The 18,536-nt window shown below is 54.6% G+C and overlaps 1 protein-coding gene across 3 annotated transcripts in view; it reads left to right on the top strand.

Moving 5' to 3' along the window:
* Nucleotides 1-9,286: 9,286 nt before the first annotated feature.
* Nucleotides 9,287-18,536, top strand: part of RAB11FIP4 (RAB11 family interacting protein 4) — a 35,662-nt gene continuing 26,412 nt past the window's right edge. For 2 of the 3 annotated variants that reach the window (XM_037146799.2, XM_053656763.1), the window contains exon 1: nt 9,287-9,573. In XM_037146799.2, the coding sequence (XP_037002694.2) occupies nt 9,544-9,573 (30 nt within the window). In that variant the 5' untranslated portion in view covers nt 9,287-9,543. The remainder of the gene's footprint in view (nt 9,574-18,536) is intronic. The other variant, XM_037146801.2, reaches the window with a different exon arrangement.

Below are 18,536 nucleotides of genomic sequence, written 5' to 3'. Positions count from 1 at the left end.
TTTGCCCACCCGAGTGGGAGGGTCCATTTGTGAGGCAAAGCAGGTGAGGCTCCTGCACAGCGGGGCGTGTGACCTGGTGGAGGGCACAGCAGGTGGGTCTGTTCTGGTCACTTCTATTACACATAGTCCAGCTGCGGGTGAGCAGCAGGGAAGCAGAGCCAGAGGAGAAAGGAGAGCCAGCTCCGCCGGGGGCCTCCCCGCTGGAACGAGGAAGAGGTGTGGTTCAAACCAGCCCCAGGCATACTCGAACCCCTGGGCCCTGGGCTTCCCTAGGTGGAAAAGGCGCAAGGAAAGGCATTTCAGCAGAGGGAATGGCAAAGGTGACAAGACTGCCATGTCCAGCCTATGATGGAAGGAGAAGCAGTGAACACACGCATTGAGCTACTGCTGTGCCATGTACTTTTCTTGCATCATTTATTTCATTTAACAAGCTCTTCCCCACGAACGCCCTACAACACAGACATAGCGGTCCTCGTTTTGGGCCCATTCTGTATTTGCTGATGAGCCTACTTGCCAAAATGTGTCCTCCCTTCCACGCACCACGCCATCAACACAGCCAGCGTTTCCACGATCCTCTGTGAACGGACGTGCTCAGGGCGGCGACGGTTGGGGTCAGCCCGCCAAGGCTGAACAGGATGTGACTCCATCTCGTTTCCGCTTTTTGGGTTTGGGGGCTTTTGTTGGTGCTTTTGCTGTTTTCAGCGACCCCAAGTGTGGTGCTGAAGTGCTGCCTCGTGTTGCTAAGTGATGAGCTGTGTGGAGAAAATGTGTGACATGAACCTTGTGTGGGCCTCCGTGACTGGGCTGTCGGCTGCGTTTGATGTTAACGGATCAACAGTATATATTGAATAAGGTATCTTTAAACCAACATACATAAAGCAAAGCTAAATATTGATTGATTGATGAACATTATGATCACAGGCTTGCAAGGGCCCTCACCCCTAGGAGCAACTGTTCAGTGTTGACGGACTCAGGGTTTGCACAGATGAGAACTGACTCCATGCAAACTGCGGGAGGTGAGTGGCAGAGCTGGGTGTGAACCTGGGCTGGCCGGGCCCGGGTGGGGGCGGGGGGCACTTCACTCCCATGAATGTGGCCTTGTGGTTTTAGTGGAACGGCTGGGGGCCTGGCCTGGAAGAAAGGTTTCTTTTTCAGGGCACCCTGAGAGCAGCCCTGCCCTCCCCCCGCACCAGCCTCCTCTGGGCTTGGGGCCTCTCCAGGGTCTACCTGAACACAGCAGCCCCTTCAGTCCGCCTGGGCTGCGGCCGCAGAGCCTTGCCGGTTTGTGGTTTTCCCGAAGTGGGAGGAACACAGGCTCAGTGTTCTGGGGCCAGGCGCCTTTGGTTTCCCTTCGCCGAGCCCTGCCCTGGAAGGGGAACCACAAAGGAGGTGTGTGTGAGCTGAGACCGGAGGCCAGCTCCAGGCTCCAGATGAGCTCCTCCCGTCTGCTGCTGGGGCTGCCTGTTTACTCGTGGGCAGCCTGGCCCACCCAAGGTGGGGCCGGGTGAGCCGCAGGCCTGGGGTCCTCTGGGGCAACCGCTGTCTCACCGAACCCTGCTCACTGCCTTCTCACAGTGCAAAGCCCACAGACCTACTGCTTTCCTGGATGGGGTGGCCTATGGCCTATTTGCAATTGGTTTTGGGTGTTCTTAAATTCCAGTGTCACTAAGATAATTTAGGAAGGACACAATTGTAGGGGGACTGTGTTTGCTTTCAAAGTGGAATTATAAGCCCTTTACTCTATGTCCTTCTGGTCTGAAATAAGATGTAAAGTTGTCTTCATTTACTACCTTCCTTGTCAAAAGTTATGCTCTTCTCAGGAAGGGGGTAAATTCCTCAGATTAATGACCACCACCCTGGAGTGATCTTCTCCTAAGTCCTATTTATAGGCTGAGAACCAGGATACAGGGAGACCTCACAGGACCAGAGGAGTGGGCAGTGACTAAGTTGGGGTAGTGCTCGGAGGGCCTCATGGACCACAGCCTCCTGGAGAGCCCCCGTGGGCAGGTGGCAGGCAGGCTGCCCTCCAGAGCAGCTCTGGGCAGGGCATGGGGTGACCTGGCAGTGAGCACAGCCCAACTGCCAGGCTGTGGGGATGAAGAAGAGGCCTGGGCTTGAAGTTAGCAGAGGCGGGTGTGGGACCCCACCACCCTCTCTGACCCAGTGTAGACAGAAACCACAGCTTGAGGATGCAGCTTTAAGGGCTATGGGGCAGCATTTGGACCTCAGCATCTCGAGTGCAGGGTCTCACTGGTAAGTTTGCACACCCAGCACACACGTGTGTGCACCTGCTGACTGCACAGCCCTAGGAGTCCAGGGGTGCTGTGGGGGAAGGCTTTACCTAGTAGGTCACACCTGAGTGGGGTTTTGAAGGATGAATAGGAGTTTGTTTAGTGGACAGAGGAGATAAACTGTTTGACAGTGGCTCTAGCCGTGTAGCTCAGTTGGTTAGAGGTCGTCCTGATACACCAGGGTTTGTGGGTTCAATCCCTGGTCAGGGCATGTGCAAGAAGCAACCAATGAATGTGTGAATAAGTGGAACAAGAAATCAATGTTTCTCTCTCTCTCTGAAATCAATTTTTAAAAATTTAAAAAATGTGCAATACTAAGATAGCACCCCTAGTCTACTCCCATCCGCTCCCCCCTCTGGGCTCAGGTGGGTCCTCTGCCATCACAAGCTTTGGGACTGTGGGTAAGTCATGACTTCTCTCTAGGCCTCAGTTTCTCGGTTGTAAAGTGGGATCTTTTCCACCATTCAGGCACTGTGATTTCATGTCCGTAAAGGCCTAGGTGATGATAACGTCTAAAAAGTTCTCATATTTGCAAGGCACTTTCCAAAAGTCCTCGGCTTTTTCTCGTTCACTGCTGATCCCCGTCTCACAGTCTGTCAGGCCCTTTCCATGTGACTGAAGAGGAGACTGAGGCTCGGTGAGGTGACGTGACTGGCCCTGTGCCAGTACGTGGCCCAGCCAGGCCTCAAGTCCAGGTCTTCTGACCCTGAGTTTGGGGTTCTCTCCACTGTTGCACATGACCTCTCATGCACCCCACAAGCCTAAAACCTGTCTGTGGGTTAAATGTGAATGGTCCTTGCAGGGTCATGTACCTTGCCCAGGCCCTGGGTCAAACGTCATTGCTGACAGAAGGGAGGAAGAGGAGTCGAGGGTGACGTGTGCCGAGGAGGGCCCTGTGACGGGCGGGAGGCGGGACCTCGAGGATTGTCAGGTGGAAGCTGTTTTAGCCAGAAAGTGGGATAAAGTGCAATGCAACAAGAAGGGGCACAGCCACTCTTTCCTGGGGCAAAAATCAGTGTCTAAATCTGGGGTGAGGCCCTGGCTGGTGTGGCTCAGTGGACTGAGTACCAGCCTTAAGGCGAACTGGTGAACCAAAGGGTCACGGATTCAATTCCCAGTCAGGGCACAGGCCTGGGTTGTGGGCCGGGTCCCCAGCAGGGGGCGCATGAGAGGCAACCACACATTGATGTTTCTCGTCCTCTCTTTCTTCCTCCCTTCCTCTCTGTCTAAAAATAACTAAATAAAATCTTTAAAGACAGTAATTAAGTCCGGGGTGAAAGTGACCCTCTGTCCCCAAAGTTTCTCTGTCACCTACGCTGGTTAGGTGTTCTTCAGAGCAGGCGTCATGTATATCATTTGTTCATTTATTTGTTCGTCATCTGATTTCCTCACCAGAATGTAAGCTGTGCGAGAACCGATCATCGCAGCCCTATCTCCAGCACCTTAAACAGGGTCTGGCACACAACCGATCTTCACGAAATGTCCGTGAAATGGTTTTCCTGTGTGAATGAATGAACGAATGAACGATGCCTTCACCTGTGCTTGCTCCACCTCCCACTGTAGTCAGCAAGCCTTCAGCAAAGCAGGGCCCACACTTGTTTGCATGGGAATCACCTGGGGATTTCAAACACAGTGAACACGTGGCTCCCACCCTAGACGTTTGGATTCCGTTGCTGTGGGGTCCGACCCAGGCACTGACTTGTTTCAGCTTCCCCAGGCGAGTCGGTTGTGCAGTGCAGTGGGAACCACTGCTTTACCCTCCACTCCTAGCAGTCCGAGACGCAGGCTGCCTGGTCTGGGAGGAGGTGGGGAGTGTGGAGTGGAGGGGGGGATGCGCTCCTGGTTTTGCCATCTCCTGACTTGATGGAGAGTAGAGGAAAGAGGAGTTTTTCCTCTTCGTCTTCACCAGTTCAGGTCAAAAGAGCCGTTCACTCCCTCCTTGCCGCCACCCCCTCCTCGTAGATGGGTGAATGAGTCAGAGGAAACGTACATTTTCTCACCATTTTCCCTCTTGTTGGGTGTGCATGAGTAAGAAACTCCATTGTGTGCGCAGGCTGACAAAAATAGAGCTCGGCCTCACCAAACACTCGTCTGGGGCCAGAGTCAGTAAGACCTGGTCCCACCCGTCTGCATAGTGTCCAGCCAGACGCTATGAGGGAGCCCAGCCCCAGGGGCAGACTGCTGACGGCGCCTCGGCCAAAGGACACTCACCAACACCGAGGTGTTTGCCAGTGGAAAGGGGGTTCCTTTCTCAGGATGCGGACCCGGGTCCAGGGTCTGTTCCCAAGCTAGCCTGGGGCTGTAGAACGAGAAGGGATCTCAGCAACGTGCCATCCAGCTCACAGCTTCCAGAGGAAGGAATGGTCCCAGGTGCCCTCCTCTTCCCTGCCCAGTGCAGGGCCCTTGGACGAGCACCCGCTGGAGTGGGAGGGCTCTGGGATTCAGGCGCCCTGCCCATTTTTCTGAGTGGGAGACTGGGAGTTACTTCCTCTCCGGGTCAGGAGGCCTCTTCGGTCCCTGGGCCTCGGCCCCTGGGCCCTGCCTGTTTCATTAGTGCTTGTGTCCCTTTCCGAAGCCAGTGCACAAGGCACCAGAGGTTGACGCTGTCCTCTGGGGTGGAAAGCCGAGACTACATCCAGGGCTGACGTTTCCTGACTGTGGAGTTCAGGGCCCTCAACAGGCAAAGTGGGAAGACAGTGTACGCGGCAAAGCTGAGCCAGCTGCGTGGAAGGCTTTCCCACACACAGAGCAGTTGCTGGTGACACTGTGGCCGGACAGAAATGATGTTCCGTGTGACAGGGTTTGACCGGTGTTGCCAATCCCAGTTGAGGACTGAGGCCCGTCTTGGCCAGCACTGGACGAAGTCCTGAGGCTCCACCCTAACCCTGGTTCTGCCACTAACTGACTCTGCACCGGTGGGAAGGGAAGGCCATTCCCCACCCCCGAGACTCACTGCCCTGTTTGGGAAGGAATAGTCAGCCATACCAGACCAGTGATCTGAAATACCTTGAAAGCCACAGAGCCCTTTGTTCACCTGACATCATATGTAACTACTTTATTCACATGAAGTCTACGTGTGAAGTGGACAGAAGTGGAGCTTTTGCTCACTGGGAGCGTCTCCTTTCTTTTGCAGGGTTCCCACAGAACCCTGAGGAACCCTGTTTGAGAACCACTGGACCTAATGCTGTTTTTTTTTTTAGCACTGTTGTTATTTGTGCAGCTGTTTTTTGTTTGTTCAGTTGGCTAATTAATCTTGGTTGGTGTCAGTTGCTTGGCTAATGTTAATGCTTTAGTCATGACCAGAGAGCCCTTTTTCTTTATGATGACGCCACATGTGCTTAGCCCACCTTTCCGTGTTGCCCCGGCCAGCCGATGCTGAGCTGACTCCTGCCTGGTGACAGCAGAGGGAAAACAGACATAGGTAGGCAGCTCTGGCACAGAGAGAACTTTCCGTTCTTCTCCCTCGCCTGGATCTCCCGAATGACCGCGTGTTTTCCGTCCCCATCAGTTTCTAGACAATAGTAACTCCTGCTGGTCAGCATTCTCTCTGCTTCTCCCTGGCTTTGGCATTTCCACATCATGGGTGCATGCCCATATCGACAATGGCAGAGTCAGTTTTGTGACATTAAGAAAATTAATCAGCATGACTTGCCCTCTGAAAATTATTCTTGAATCCTTCCCTGGGAGAGAGTTTCTGTTTTTAATGAGATGGTTCCTCCTCCTGAAAAGGCAAGGCAGACCCCCCCCCCCCCCGGGGGACTCTTGAGCACTGTGAAGGAGCCCACGCCCTGCCACTCCCCAAGCCCCGCCTGTGTTACCCCATCAGTAAAGCTTCCCAGTCAGAGTGGAAAGGGGAGGGGCCTGCACTGTAGTCTGGAGCCCGAGTTTCAGTCCCTGCCTGTCTGATATATCTCGTTGTGTGGCTTTGGGCAAATTCCCAGCCCTCTCTGATCCTCTGTCTTTCCACCCGTAAAATGGGGAAGAGTTCATTAGATATTTACCCAGAGACTCTTCTTAGGTTAAAATGGTTGAATTCTATGACATCTGAAACACACCCATCCTAAAGGATCAGGGTAGCTAACTCAGGGGTCCATTTGCCCCCAGGCTCATAGCTGTGCTCAGGAAGCAGGGCTAAGAGTTCTCGTCCGCATTCGAATAGGGGATAATGAGTCCTTTGGGAGCCCTGGCTTGGGCTGGAGCCCTCAGTTCCCACATTTCTTTTCAGACACAACCTCCCCTGACCACCCCCCCCCCCAAAAAAAAAAGAACTGATCACTGCTTCTCTGGATCCCGTGAAAGATGTCAGGGCTCCTCCCCAAAGCCAGAGTCCTAAATTCTGCCACAAGCTGCTTCAGGGGCTAATCCTCACCTCAGCTCTTCCCAGGCTCATGCCATATGGTAATTGATACTGTTTATTGAGCACCTGTTATGTGCCAGGTCCTATTTTATTATGAGTCCTGATTACTTCTATCCTCACAACAACCCTTAAATACATACTATCTCCAGTTTACAGATGAGAAAACGGAGACACTGGGAATTAAACTTGCCTAGGGTCATCCAGCTACAGGGGCTGAAGCCAAGGTAGGACCTTTGGGTCTGGCTCCGGAGCTCATGCATCTAATCACTGAGCCACACTAGGGCTCATTCATGCTGCTGGCAACAGCTAGGAGCCACTAGTTATTGAGTGCCTGCAGCATGGGAGGCATTGTGCTAGACACTTGTTTTTATCACTTCATTTAAACTGCAAGAGGAAAGGTCTTCTTTCCATTTTGTAGAGGTGGAGACCGAGGCTCTGAAGCAGTAGGTGACTTTCCCACTACAAACCATACAACTGGGCAGGCTTCAGACTCAGAAGCGTTTGTGCTGGCGTCTTGTGACTTTCCTCTCTGTCATGCTGCTTTTCACAGCAAATACCAGGAGACACTTCCCGTCCCACTACTTATGAGAAAAATAGAGGGGGACCACTAGCACCCCTGCTCTGTAAAGCTCTTAAAGTGTCAATCAGGCTATCTTTGGTGGTGGCAGGGAGGGGACTTGGCAAGGCCGGCTGTCTCCCTTGACTTTTGCTGGAACAATACCAGGAGAAGCAATTCTTACCTTGGGTTTCTGCCACTCTTCTCAGTTCTGGGTGATTCTGTCATGTGACCTGCCTCCTGGAGCCCTGTAGTCCTTAGGGGCAACATGAGACTCAAAAGGGAAGCAGGGAAACCCAGATAGAACCCCTGGACTCCAACACACCCCTGAACTTCACAGAGGGGGCTGAACTAAGGTCTCAGGGTGGAGCTGGGAAGGCATATATAGCAGGCCCAGGGTACATGGGCCCATTCCTGTACCACACCTTTGAGGAGTGCCTAAAATGAAGTGCGCCCACTGTGCCAGGAAGCACAACCAACGCGGCAGACACTGCTATTCCCATTTTGCAGATGAAGACACTGAGTTTCAGAGAGGTTACATAACTTGTCTCAGGACTCACGGATGGCAAATAGAATTCAAATTCAGGTCTGTCTGAGTCCAAAGCCAGGGCTCTTTATGATATACCACGGCATTCCTGCTTGTTAGGACTATGTGGGTTGACACAAGGAGTCTGTGGCCCCCATATAGGGATCTCTGAACTGCAAGGCACAGCAGTGGCAGCAGAATTTCCACCTCAGCCCCACCCACTCCAGCCTCCCCTCACTGGACCCCTTGCCAGGAGCTCTGCCTCTGGCTAATGCGGTTCTTTTTGGAGAGCCCCAGTGGGATGCCTTAGAGTCAGGCCCTGGTGAACAAAGGGGTGACTGGGAATTTATTTGCAGAGATATTGGGGAGAAGAAATTTGAGAGCAGAGAGCCAGAGAGAAGGGGCCAGAAAAGTTGAAAAGCTGTGTGTGTGTGCATGTGTGTGTCAGTGCTGCTGAGAGCATCCAGCTGGCGACAGGCCTTGACAGTACCAAAGTGCTACCTGGTTGGTCAGTGAGAACTCAGAAAAGGGGAAGGTGGCTTCATGTCCATCTGGGCTGGAAAATAGGAAGATAAGTCTGCTCCTCCCCAGTTACAACAATGCAATAAGTCAAAGGGAAACCATGTTCACAATATTTGCTGCTTGCATCTTTGCCTTCTTTTAATCCAGAGCATAGTGAAGAGTTATGAGGGGAGGAGCTTTTTCAACATAATGTATTTACTATATAATTCAACAGGAGGGGCCCTTCCCTTTTTGTTTTAGTTCTTGTTGCCTCTTGGTTGTATTACTGGGCTGCAACTGCATATAAAGACAACTTTGACTCTATCCAAGAGTGTCTGACCTTTTGGAGTCTGTGGGTCACACTGGAAAAAGAAGAGTTGTCTTGAGCCACACATTGAATGAACAAACACTAATGAAAACTGATGAGCAAAAGAAAAGTTTTAAGTAAATTTACGATTTTGCATTGGGCCGCATTCTTAGCCATCCTGGGCCACACGTGGGACACCTCTGCTAAGAAAACAACTGGGAAGGTTGTGGGTGGGATCTAGAATAAACATCAATTTAGGAGCCACCAAACTCAGGCTGCTGGTGGTAATGGTGGTAGAAGTCGGGGGCTGAGGTTGCTAGGTCTTTGTACACGCAAACGTGAGCCTGGAAAGTTTGGCCAGACTCTCGCAGTGCGGTGACCACAAACAGTGAGAGTAAAGTAGAATGAACAGCAGCGGCCACAGAGCCCGCCAGGCAGGCGCGTGTTTACAGATGCCTTCTTCCTCAAACCAAAGGCAGGGGCAGCCCCAAACCAGGCGGGCTTAACATTGCAGCACTCGTTCCAGAGGGCCGGGGCGAGCTCCACCCGCTGAAGCGCCTCCAGGGAGGGATGGCCCTAGAGTCCGGCCTGGCTGCCGCGACACCATAGGTCAGTGCTGCCCCAGCCACCTGCCTCTACCTTAGGGGGCGGGGCTACCTGGGCCCGCCCCCGTGCCTGAGGTTCCTGGGCTGTGTTTCCTCCTCTTTAGGCCCCGCCCCCGCTCGAAAGCCCCGCCCTTTCGGTTGCCGCTCCGGGGCGCCTTGTGATGTCGCCGCGGCTTTGATACAAAGAACCCTTCGGCCCACGCGGGTCTCCCGGCAACCGGCGCGGGTGGGGGCGGGGCCGGCGCCTTCAACTGGAGCTGAACGGAGGGAACTGCCGCGGCGCGGTGCGGGCCGTTCCTGCTCCCTCCGCGCTGCCCGCCACGTCCCTTCCCACTCCGCTGACCCGCGTCCGCCCGCTTCTCGCCCGGCTGCAGCGCACCGACCCGCGGCCAGAGCGGGGATGCGCACCCCGCCGGCCCCCGGGAGCCAGGTAAGCGGCGGCCGAAGGGCTCGGGCTCGCGGGGCTCTGGGGACGCGCACCTGGCTCGGACCGCAGCCCCTGGGCCAGGGAAGTTCCCGGAGCACGGGCTCCAGTTCCTGTCCCGGGAGTGTCCGCCCTCTTGGCCTTGGCCGGGGAGGTCGAGTTACCTGCACCCTGGCTCGCTAGGCCACGGCGGAGAAACCGCTGCCCACTCTGGGCCCTCTGCCTGCACCCAGGTTCGAGGGTGGGCAGGACTAGCTCCCAGGCGCGGAAAGAGGTAACCGCTTCTCTCTTAGGCGCAGTTTCAAAAAGTTGTTCTAGGGGGATGTAGTTGCCTGCGAAGGGGGCTAGTTTGTCCGGACACCCACTTTGGGACCCCCTCGTCTCCCCTCCGCTCCCAGCGTGCCTGCTCCTCCGAGCTGGGTGTTGCTGAGCTCTGCGCTTGCCCCCGCCGAGTCCTGACGCCGCCTATGCGCGAGCGAAGTTTTCCCGCAGTTTGAGGCTGCGCCAAGCCTGTTACCCTGTCCCCCTCACCTCTCCGAGGGGCTCTGCTGGGCAAGAGTGAGGGCCAGCCCAGTTAGGGGTTTGGGGGCAGGTCCTGCCCCTTCCCAGCCGAGATGCTGTGGAGGCCCGACGTGTGTGCCACTCCTACCCCCTCGCTCCCCGAGAGCCAGCAGGTCTGACCCAGCTGTAGCTGTCACAGTGGCTTCTCTGCGGGCGACAAGGGTCTTGGCAGAGCAGTCTCTGGACAACCGTGTCTGTGCTGTGGGAACCTGGTCCCTATTCAGCCCTGGACGTTTTTTCCTTTTCCTCCCTGCACACCCACCAGTGTACCTCCTTCCCCATTTCCCCAGCCCTACTCCTCCACAGGTGGCTAGGTGTGTGGCACATTACTCGGCCCTGAGGGACATGCCAGTGTTCCGTAACTGACTTATTTCTAGGTCACCTTCCTTAACTCAGCCTACGTCCTGGCGTAGCAAACCAGTGGGCTGGTTTCTGGTTTCTGGTGATCACCACATCTCTGTCCACCCTTCCTAGAGGCAGCTGCTGATCGCTTGGCCTCCTGGGAAGGAGGTGGGGCTGGCACATCCTCTGGGGCATCCCCAGGTCCTTCCCCTGGTGAAATGTGGTTATAGTGATGCCAGGTCGTGGAAAAAGGAATCTCAAAGGGAGGAGGGTTACCAGTTGTGTAACCCTCTGAGGCCTCTGCAGTAGGCGTCTCTGTCTTCCCTCCTGCCTGTAACCATCTAACTCAGCCTGGAAGGAGGGAGTCCTGTGAGTCCCTGCCATTGACTGGGGTCTTGCCACCTGCCCAGCACCAGCTTACCCAGGCAGACTGGGTCCAAACCTCACACCACTAAGCTGGCCCTCATGAAATGCTAGTTATGTGTCCAGGGGCTACTACACACAGCTGTTTCCCTGCCCTTGAGATGTTTGTAGGCGGATGGGAGACTGAAAACTTGGGTGGAATTGCTCCCTGCCTAACTCCTCTGAGCTGGTAGGTTACTGTGAGTTGTCTCCGAGGTCCCCAGGAGGCCCCCTGAGTATGGCCTGGGGGAAGGAGGGAAGCCAGTGAAGAAGAACCTGAGACTCGAGTAGTAGGTAGCATAGCTTGGGCAAGTGCCTACTGGGGGGAAAGCTTTGTAATTTGGGGGGCCCTGGGCTTTGGTGGGGGTGTGGGTGGATGACTAAGTCCAACATGAGAGATAAGAGTGTGTCTAGGGGAGAGACTAAGCCAGTCAGGCCAGGTGAGCAGGCTGGCAGGTGTGACCTTTGTTCCAAGGAAGAGCAGTAGGAGAAACTACCTGGAGTCTATTTATGGAAATGACTTTTAGTTGATTGAAGGAAGAAAAGGGAGAAGATATTAGGGGACGTGGAGTAGCCTGCCCTGCGGAGGCTGTGGGCTGCAGCTTGAGAACTCCTGGTGGATATTCCGCTGCCCCTCCCCAGCTCTCCCTTCCACTTGCCCTCTCTTCAGAGCATCTGTGCCCTTCCCTAAAGCACACTGCCCCCTCTCCTACCCAAGTGGCTGTTTTGCCAGGAGACACTGCACAACTGATCCTGCTTTGAGGTGCTTCGCAATTTCACTTCACTGTATATTGTGTTGGCCATGTTTTCCATTTTTACCAATAACATTATGGCTTTGGATATTTGGAGCATGTTGGCTATCTCCTGCATGGTATAACATGAATTGTTCTCAATTAATGTCTCAATTTGATCCCTGTCAACTTCGACTGGTCTACCTAACTGTGGAGCATCGTCCAGCAAGAAATCTCCAGCATGAAAGGTCACAAACCACTTTTGACACCTTTGATCAGTCACAGCACCTTCTCCGTGACTGGTGCCTTCTCAGTCACTGCACAAATCTTTTTTGCGTTTCAGTTGTGTTTTTACCTTTCTCAGAATAATAATGCATAATATGCTGAAACATTGTATGTGTTCTTCCATCTTCAATACGAAAATGGCTGCACAAAAGTTCACCAATTTTGATTAAGGTTTTTTAAAACACACGCTGACATGACAGCTGTCACAAGACAGTCTAACAAAATCACTTCGAATGATGTTACAGGCAACCTAATGCTCCTAGAGCCATCATACAGAAAAAAATGTAACAGACTTTTTGGCCAACCCAACAGAAACAGAGGTCTGTGGTCAGCTTAAACTGTTAAAAGGCTGAGGATCAATACTGAAGTGGGTTATGGGCGTCTTAAGATCTCTCTTTGCAGAGGATTGACTTGTCTTTATAAGAGCATTGGCATCTCATCTATCTCATCTCATTGGCGTCTCATCTCATCTCATCACCTCAAATGGGGTGTTTAGAACACCCCGTTTTCTGGGGGGTAGAGAGAGAAAGATGAGACTTTGTTTTGACCTTGAAGAATAGAAAAATTAAGGTGTTTTCTGTTGTAGTGCCTGTGAATTAAGTTTAAGGTTTCAGTAACTTGTACTGAAGTATAATTTCTATATTATACTCTGTGGTAGAGCCTTCAGTAAGCAGAGCACTCTCAGGTTGTGCCGAAGAAAGTTTTAACTCTGCAGAATATACAAACAGCTGGAGGCGGCACCCTCGTTGAAGTCTCTTTAGGCACACACCTGTCCGATCACTTCAGGAGTTACATCCCTGCGTGGGCTGGTGGTGTCCTGCACCAGATAGCATTCTAGGGCACAGACCCTTCCCCATTTCTGTTTGCCCATCACATGCCCGGCACAGCGATTTCTTTATTAAACAAATATTTGAGCATCTGATTTGTGCTCAATTCTGTGCTGGGCACTGGAGATTCTGCAGTGAACAGCAGACCGCAGTCCCTGCCTCCATGGAGCTCCTGCGACGGCCAGCAGAGGGGCGGGCGCACAGGTAGAACCTGCAGTGTGTGGGATGGCAGGAGAGAAGGCAGGGAGGCTGGGGAGCGCTGTTCGAGGTATTGTTTTGAAATGGAGTGGGCAGGGAAGTCCTCGCTGAGGAGGTGACATCTTGACTGAAGAGGTAGAGCATCGGCAGTGTCCCTAAGGCGGGACCACGGCTGGTGAGACATGTCCACGGAACTGCTGGGAGGCCTCTGCGATCGCAGAGTGAAGCAGGTAGAAATTAGGTGGCTGCCCAATGTAGCCAGGACACAGCCCAGCATCCCAGGAGGACAGTGCAGTCGATTCTAGAAATCCATCGGCACATGATGCATTTCATTGGTCTGTCCAGTTCAAGCCATAGCTGTTGAGGGATTTGGGCATTAAGGCGTTTCTTGAGAGAGGTGTCTGTGTGTGGTCATGGCTGCCGAGGACTTTCCTGCGCTTAGCCCTGCCCTTAGCCCAGGGCTGTATCAGATAAGCTTGGCCGCATGAATGTGGAAACAGTTCTTGCCAGACTGTTATTTCCACCACACAAATCGATACCTGCAAAACCCACCCAGCTGATGCACCCTAAGCTGGCAGAGTCGGGGCGATCTCCCGCCCCCACCAGTCAGTGCCATCAGGGCTGGGCACCTTCAGCACTCGAGGCTCACAGAGTCGCCGGCAGCCTCCCCCAGGGCTCTGTTTCCTCATCGCCTCCTTGAGCTCCTGATCTTCCTGAGCCCCTGGGTGCCCAGGCCCCCCTTTTCGCTCCCTCGGGGCCCTGGTCTCCTAAGGAGCGTCTGTCCAGCCTAGGCCCCCAGCGTGTGGGTGTGTAGAAGAAGGTGAAAGTGGGCAACAGGAACAGTGTTCCTTCTCGGAGTGTCACACAGAGGTCCCAGGAGGCAGTGTGTGGTCCAGAGCTGTGGGGTCCAGGTGACCTCCAGCCCCAGCTCTGTCTAGCAGACCAGTACTAGGAACCCCACGTCTTGACGTCTGTCAAGAAATGGGACGTTTTCTGACTGTTGGGCATATTTTTTAATGGTTTCAACATGCTTCATTGTCCCAGAAAAGTGGGTTCTTTCCTTACAATGTAAACATGATTCAAATGAAAACAAAAACTCTGTAGCTGTTCCCGTTAATATCTGTGGCTCTGCTCATGGGAACGTTTCTTTTTTAAGGGATCAGAAAGAGGAAGACCTAAACAGAACTCGAGTGTAGGAGCGTGGGTGGGAACTCTTATTCCTGAGTCATTTTGGTCACCCCACTCTGTGCGCTCTGCAAGCCTGTCACACGTACAAAGGGAAGCCACGTTTCAAGCGGCCTGTGCTGTCTGCGGTGGGCTTGGGGTCTGCTCTTCACTGCCAGACTCCGCCTCCCCCTCAGGATAGAAGAGAGAAGGAGCAAGCTTATCCCTCCTGATCGCTGGTGTTCCTGGGAGGAACGCCTACCTTGACACGCCGGGGCCTTTATCTCACGCTCAGTGCCTGTGATGGTAGGAGGACATACAGAGTCAGAAAATGCACGGATCGGGATGCTGGCTTTGCTGCTTGCTGGTCGTCTCCTTTGGGCAGCTGCCTCACCTTTCTGAGCCCCGGCTTGCCTGTCTGTGGAACGGGGTTGGTGACACAGCCAACGTCACAGGGCAGTGGTGAAGAGAAAAGAGCCACGTGATCTGAGCTGCCGGAGCGGGTTTGACACTTGCTCGATTGGCAGGCGGTGGGTGGTGAGGTAGCCAGAGAGGCAGGGTAGTGCAGTGCCCAAGAGCCTGGACTCCGGCGGTCCGGCACCTGGGTTCAAATCCTGGCTCAGCCAGTTGCTGGTTGTGGAAACTTAGGCAAATTATTTAACGTCTCTGTGCCTCGATTTCCTATCTGTGAAATGAGCAGGATGCTACTAGTATTTCCCTCACACGGTTGTTTTGTGGATCAAATACGTACATGTATGAAAAGCACTCAGAACAGTGCCTGGCATAGGAGTGAGCTGTTAGTTTAGTCCCTACAAGCTGCTACTGGTTTGAGTCTTGTGACGAACAACCTTAGCACCGAACAGAGTTTCTCGCGGGGAGGATGTCAACACCGAAACGGGAAGGTGGCAGGGCAAAACCTCCACCACCCGGGGCCGTTGTAGGAGGTGCAAGCTCCACTTCCCCAGCCTTTGTGTTTTTAAATGAACCAACCCTACAGCTGCAGACTGGGGGGTCGGGGTGATGTGACTGGTGCCCGCGTGTCAGTCTGAATGAGATGCAAAGCATGCTCCGAGGTGACAGCCATCTCCTCGGGGCTTGGGCTAGGGCTGCACCTCTTCCCTCCCAGAGGCTACCTGCTCTGCCGGGCGGTGGCCAGTCTACCAAGGAGACGAGGGCTGCGCCCCGCCCACTGCCCTACACCTGCAGCTGGGGCCTGCCTGTCCGTCCCCCTGCACCCAGCTGGAAAGCCAGCGTGGAGCAGAGCTGCCCGCCTGCCAGCCCACAGCATCTGCCTTATTAAAGCACTGCGGCTCCGGCTGGCTGCGGGCCCCAGGAGACATGGAGGGGAGCCAGACAGAAAGGTGCAAGCTGTGCAGCTAACCCGGCATGCTGGGTAGTTTTCCAAGGAGCAGTCCTGCCTGCGCATCCAGCTGGGTTTCTCAGAGGTGTGCGGTTCACCCAGCTTCACCTTGGTGGAGGGTGGTGGTCAGGCAGCCTCTGCCCAAGTAACCTTGCATTGATGGTCTCCTAGCAAAGCGAGGGTTCTCGTTGACAGGGCAGGTCTGGCCAGCACGTTGTTGTGTGATGATCTGCGAGACCATGTTGCTTCGGGTGCTAGCAAAGGGAGGTCTCCCAGCAGCAGGGCGTGCGTCTGTGTGTGTGCACACACACGTGTGGAGTTGTCATCCACCCTGCGCTGCACACATGCCGTCTAAGGGATGGGGACTGGATCCCCACCCCCCCACTTACATGTACTCCATATTTTATAGATTCTAAGACACTTTTCTTCACATTTTAACATCTCAAATTTGAATGTGTTGGTGTGTTATAATTTAATTGACAGCACCTTTTCTTTCTTGGGGTACTCGAAATAACAGTGCATCTTAACATCAAAAGCACCTTGGATTTAGTGAAACACAAAATCCAGGTAACCTCTAGAGAACTTACATAATTTCCCCAGTTTCTTCAAGGAAAGGAGCAGAGCCACCTTGTAGCGGTGTTCGGCTTTATGAAAGTGCACTGTAATGTCCAAGGGAATGAGCCTGAACACTGAGCAAACCCGGGATCAGAGTCCAGCTTTACAGCTGCCCAGCTGTGTGACCTCGGGAATACCGAGCAGCCTCTCTGAGCCTCAGTTTCTTCTTCCACCGAATATGGGCCATGGCTCCGTAATCGTCATGATTACGTACAAGGCACCTTTCCCTGTTTCTCTCTTCCTGCTGTCATCTAAGGTCGCTCTGCCCCATTCCACCAGAGTTTCAGGGGAGATGGAGGCAGGGAGTGGGCCGCTGGCCTTCCCAGTATAGAGGAGGGAAACTGGTGCTGTGTGCCAGGGCTTTCTGACTCAGTTTATAATCCTCGAACATCATCTTTTTCTTCCTTCTCTCCTACTCCCATTGTGCCTGAGTTTTCATTTTCACATGTGTTTCCTTTTAGCAATTTTCTTTCAAACCTCTCTCCTCTCTCTTTCTTTAAAATCTTCCCACATGCAGCCTCTTTGAAGCTTCTTGTGGTGGGAAAGGGGTGGGGGCTGTGCCCCGTGGCCAGGGTGGCACAGGCCCCAGAAGCCTCAGCTGACGGTGGTCAGTGGTCTGGTGTGCTGTGCTCCCTACAGCCTTCAGCTCAAGTCCAAGTTCTGGTGCCATCAGCCTTGCTAAATCCTGTTCCCCCGAGAGACTGCCCCGGGGCTGGGTGCTAGTCACTGCCGTCGCCAGGAGTCTTCAGTATTCCCGGTGCCCTCCTTGCACTAGAACCAGACCTTGCTCAGATCCCCGCCCTGCCAGCTCTGTGACCTTACTAATCTCCCTGAACCCCAGTTTTCTCCTCTGAGCAGTGACTGATGCACAAAACCTCTAGCTCATGATAGCTGCTTAATAAATGTATTTTTTCCTGGTCTTTCTCAGATGGTTTAAGACTACCTAATCTTGTGCTTCTTCAGCTAGGAGCCAAGGGCTCTGGGAGTGCCAGCCAATGGTGTTGCTCCAAGTGGATGGATGGAGGAGTTCTGAGCAGGGAATGGCAAGGGAGAAAGCACAGGGACCTGTGTGAGCAGGATGGCTGGGCTGCAGGGGTAGGGAGGGGGCCAGCGGTCAGCCCCTGGGGACCTGTGAGGGTGAGACTGACAGGGTGGGCTGCTCGCTAAGGTCAGAGCAGCGCTGGGGGGGCGGTGGGCCAAGTGTGAGGCCCTGGGGACAGCCACGTGGGGTTGTCTAGCTGAAGATGCTGCCTGTGGTCTTACACCGCGTTTTCCTCAGAGGTCTCCCTCTGCCCCTCTCCCTCTTCAGATCCTGATGTAGGCCAATAGCCCAACTTCCCGAGGTTTGTGCACGGGGCCCGGGGTCTGCAGCCCCTCCTTGAGGAGGCGGTGTTTGGTCCCTGGTACAGGATGGACCTCACCCCTCGCCGTGCACCGGGGCGTGCAGTGAGTTAAGCCAGCACTGAGAAACAGGGCTGTGGGTGGGGCAGGCTTTGCTTACCGGGAGCTCAGGTAGGCTGGCGCGGTGGCTCCTCTGGGACCCCAAAGAGGCAAGGCTACCACACAGCTCCTGGCTGGGGACAGAGGGGACCACGGGTTAGCTGTGCCAAGGCTGGAAGGGAAGGTTTCCCCAGCAGGTAATTCTTCTTCTTAAAATGGTGCATTAAGTGGGTGGGGCTGAGGATGAGGCCCCAGCCGTGCCTCCTCTCCTTCCGTCCCAGGAAGAGTCACGGGAGCAGAGAAAGGGCCCACTGGGGAGAGAGTGCCCAGGGATAGTGGTCGGGCTCAGGGAGCTCTGGGCTGGGGGCGGGGGGGGGGGGGGGCGGGGGTGGGGTGGGGGGTGGGGTGTCCGTCTGGGGCTTGTTTAGGGCCAGGTGTTTGTGGCAAAGTGGGGACTGTGTTTCAGGCATGAGGGGCCCATGTACCAAGGCTTGGGGGTGGCGGCAAAGTTGGACCGCAGCTTTGGGGTGGGGGGGGGTGGTATCTCGTCCTGAGGCCAAGTCTTACTGGACAGGGCTGTGTTGCTGCTCTGAAGAGCCGGACCCGGTTCTGAGGCCAGTGGGGAGCCCGCAGGCTCTCCGAGGGGGTCTGCATGGACCCTCAGTATCCTTAGGTTTCCCGGGGGCCTCCTCCCGCCTGAGCCCCAGACGAGGGCTTGTGGTCAGACCTGGTGTTCCCTCACCTGTCCCCACTGTGGGACAGCCTGGGAAGGACCTGGGCCGGCTCAGTCTGCCCTGCAGCCCTGAAGCTGAGCTCTGGCCAGCTGGGCTCTGGCCAGCCCTGGTGCGAGGCAGGGGCCCCTGGAACACACAGCCTGGGTAGCTGGGCCTGGCAAAGGCTGAAGGACAGAAAGGGACACCCGAACGGAGCCTGCTGGGAGCACTGCTGGGGCATGGAGCTGATGGGAGGTGCTGGCAGATTATAGATGCAGGGCTCAGGGAGGGGAGCTCTGTGCGGTGGGGCAGGGCGGAGGGTCACCCTACC

This window comes from Artibeus jamaicensis, unplaced genomic scaffold (genome assembly GCF_021234435.1).
Source record: "Artibeus jamaicensis isolate MK-2021 breed Jamaican fruit bat unplaced genomic scaffold, CSHL_Jam_final contig_1998, whole genome shotgun sequence".
NCBI classification, from domain to species: Eukaryota; Metazoa; Chordata; class Mammalia; order Chiroptera; family Phyllostomidae; genus Artibeus; species Artibeus jamaicensis.
This window is presented reverse-complemented; position numbering and strand designations above follow the sequence as displayed.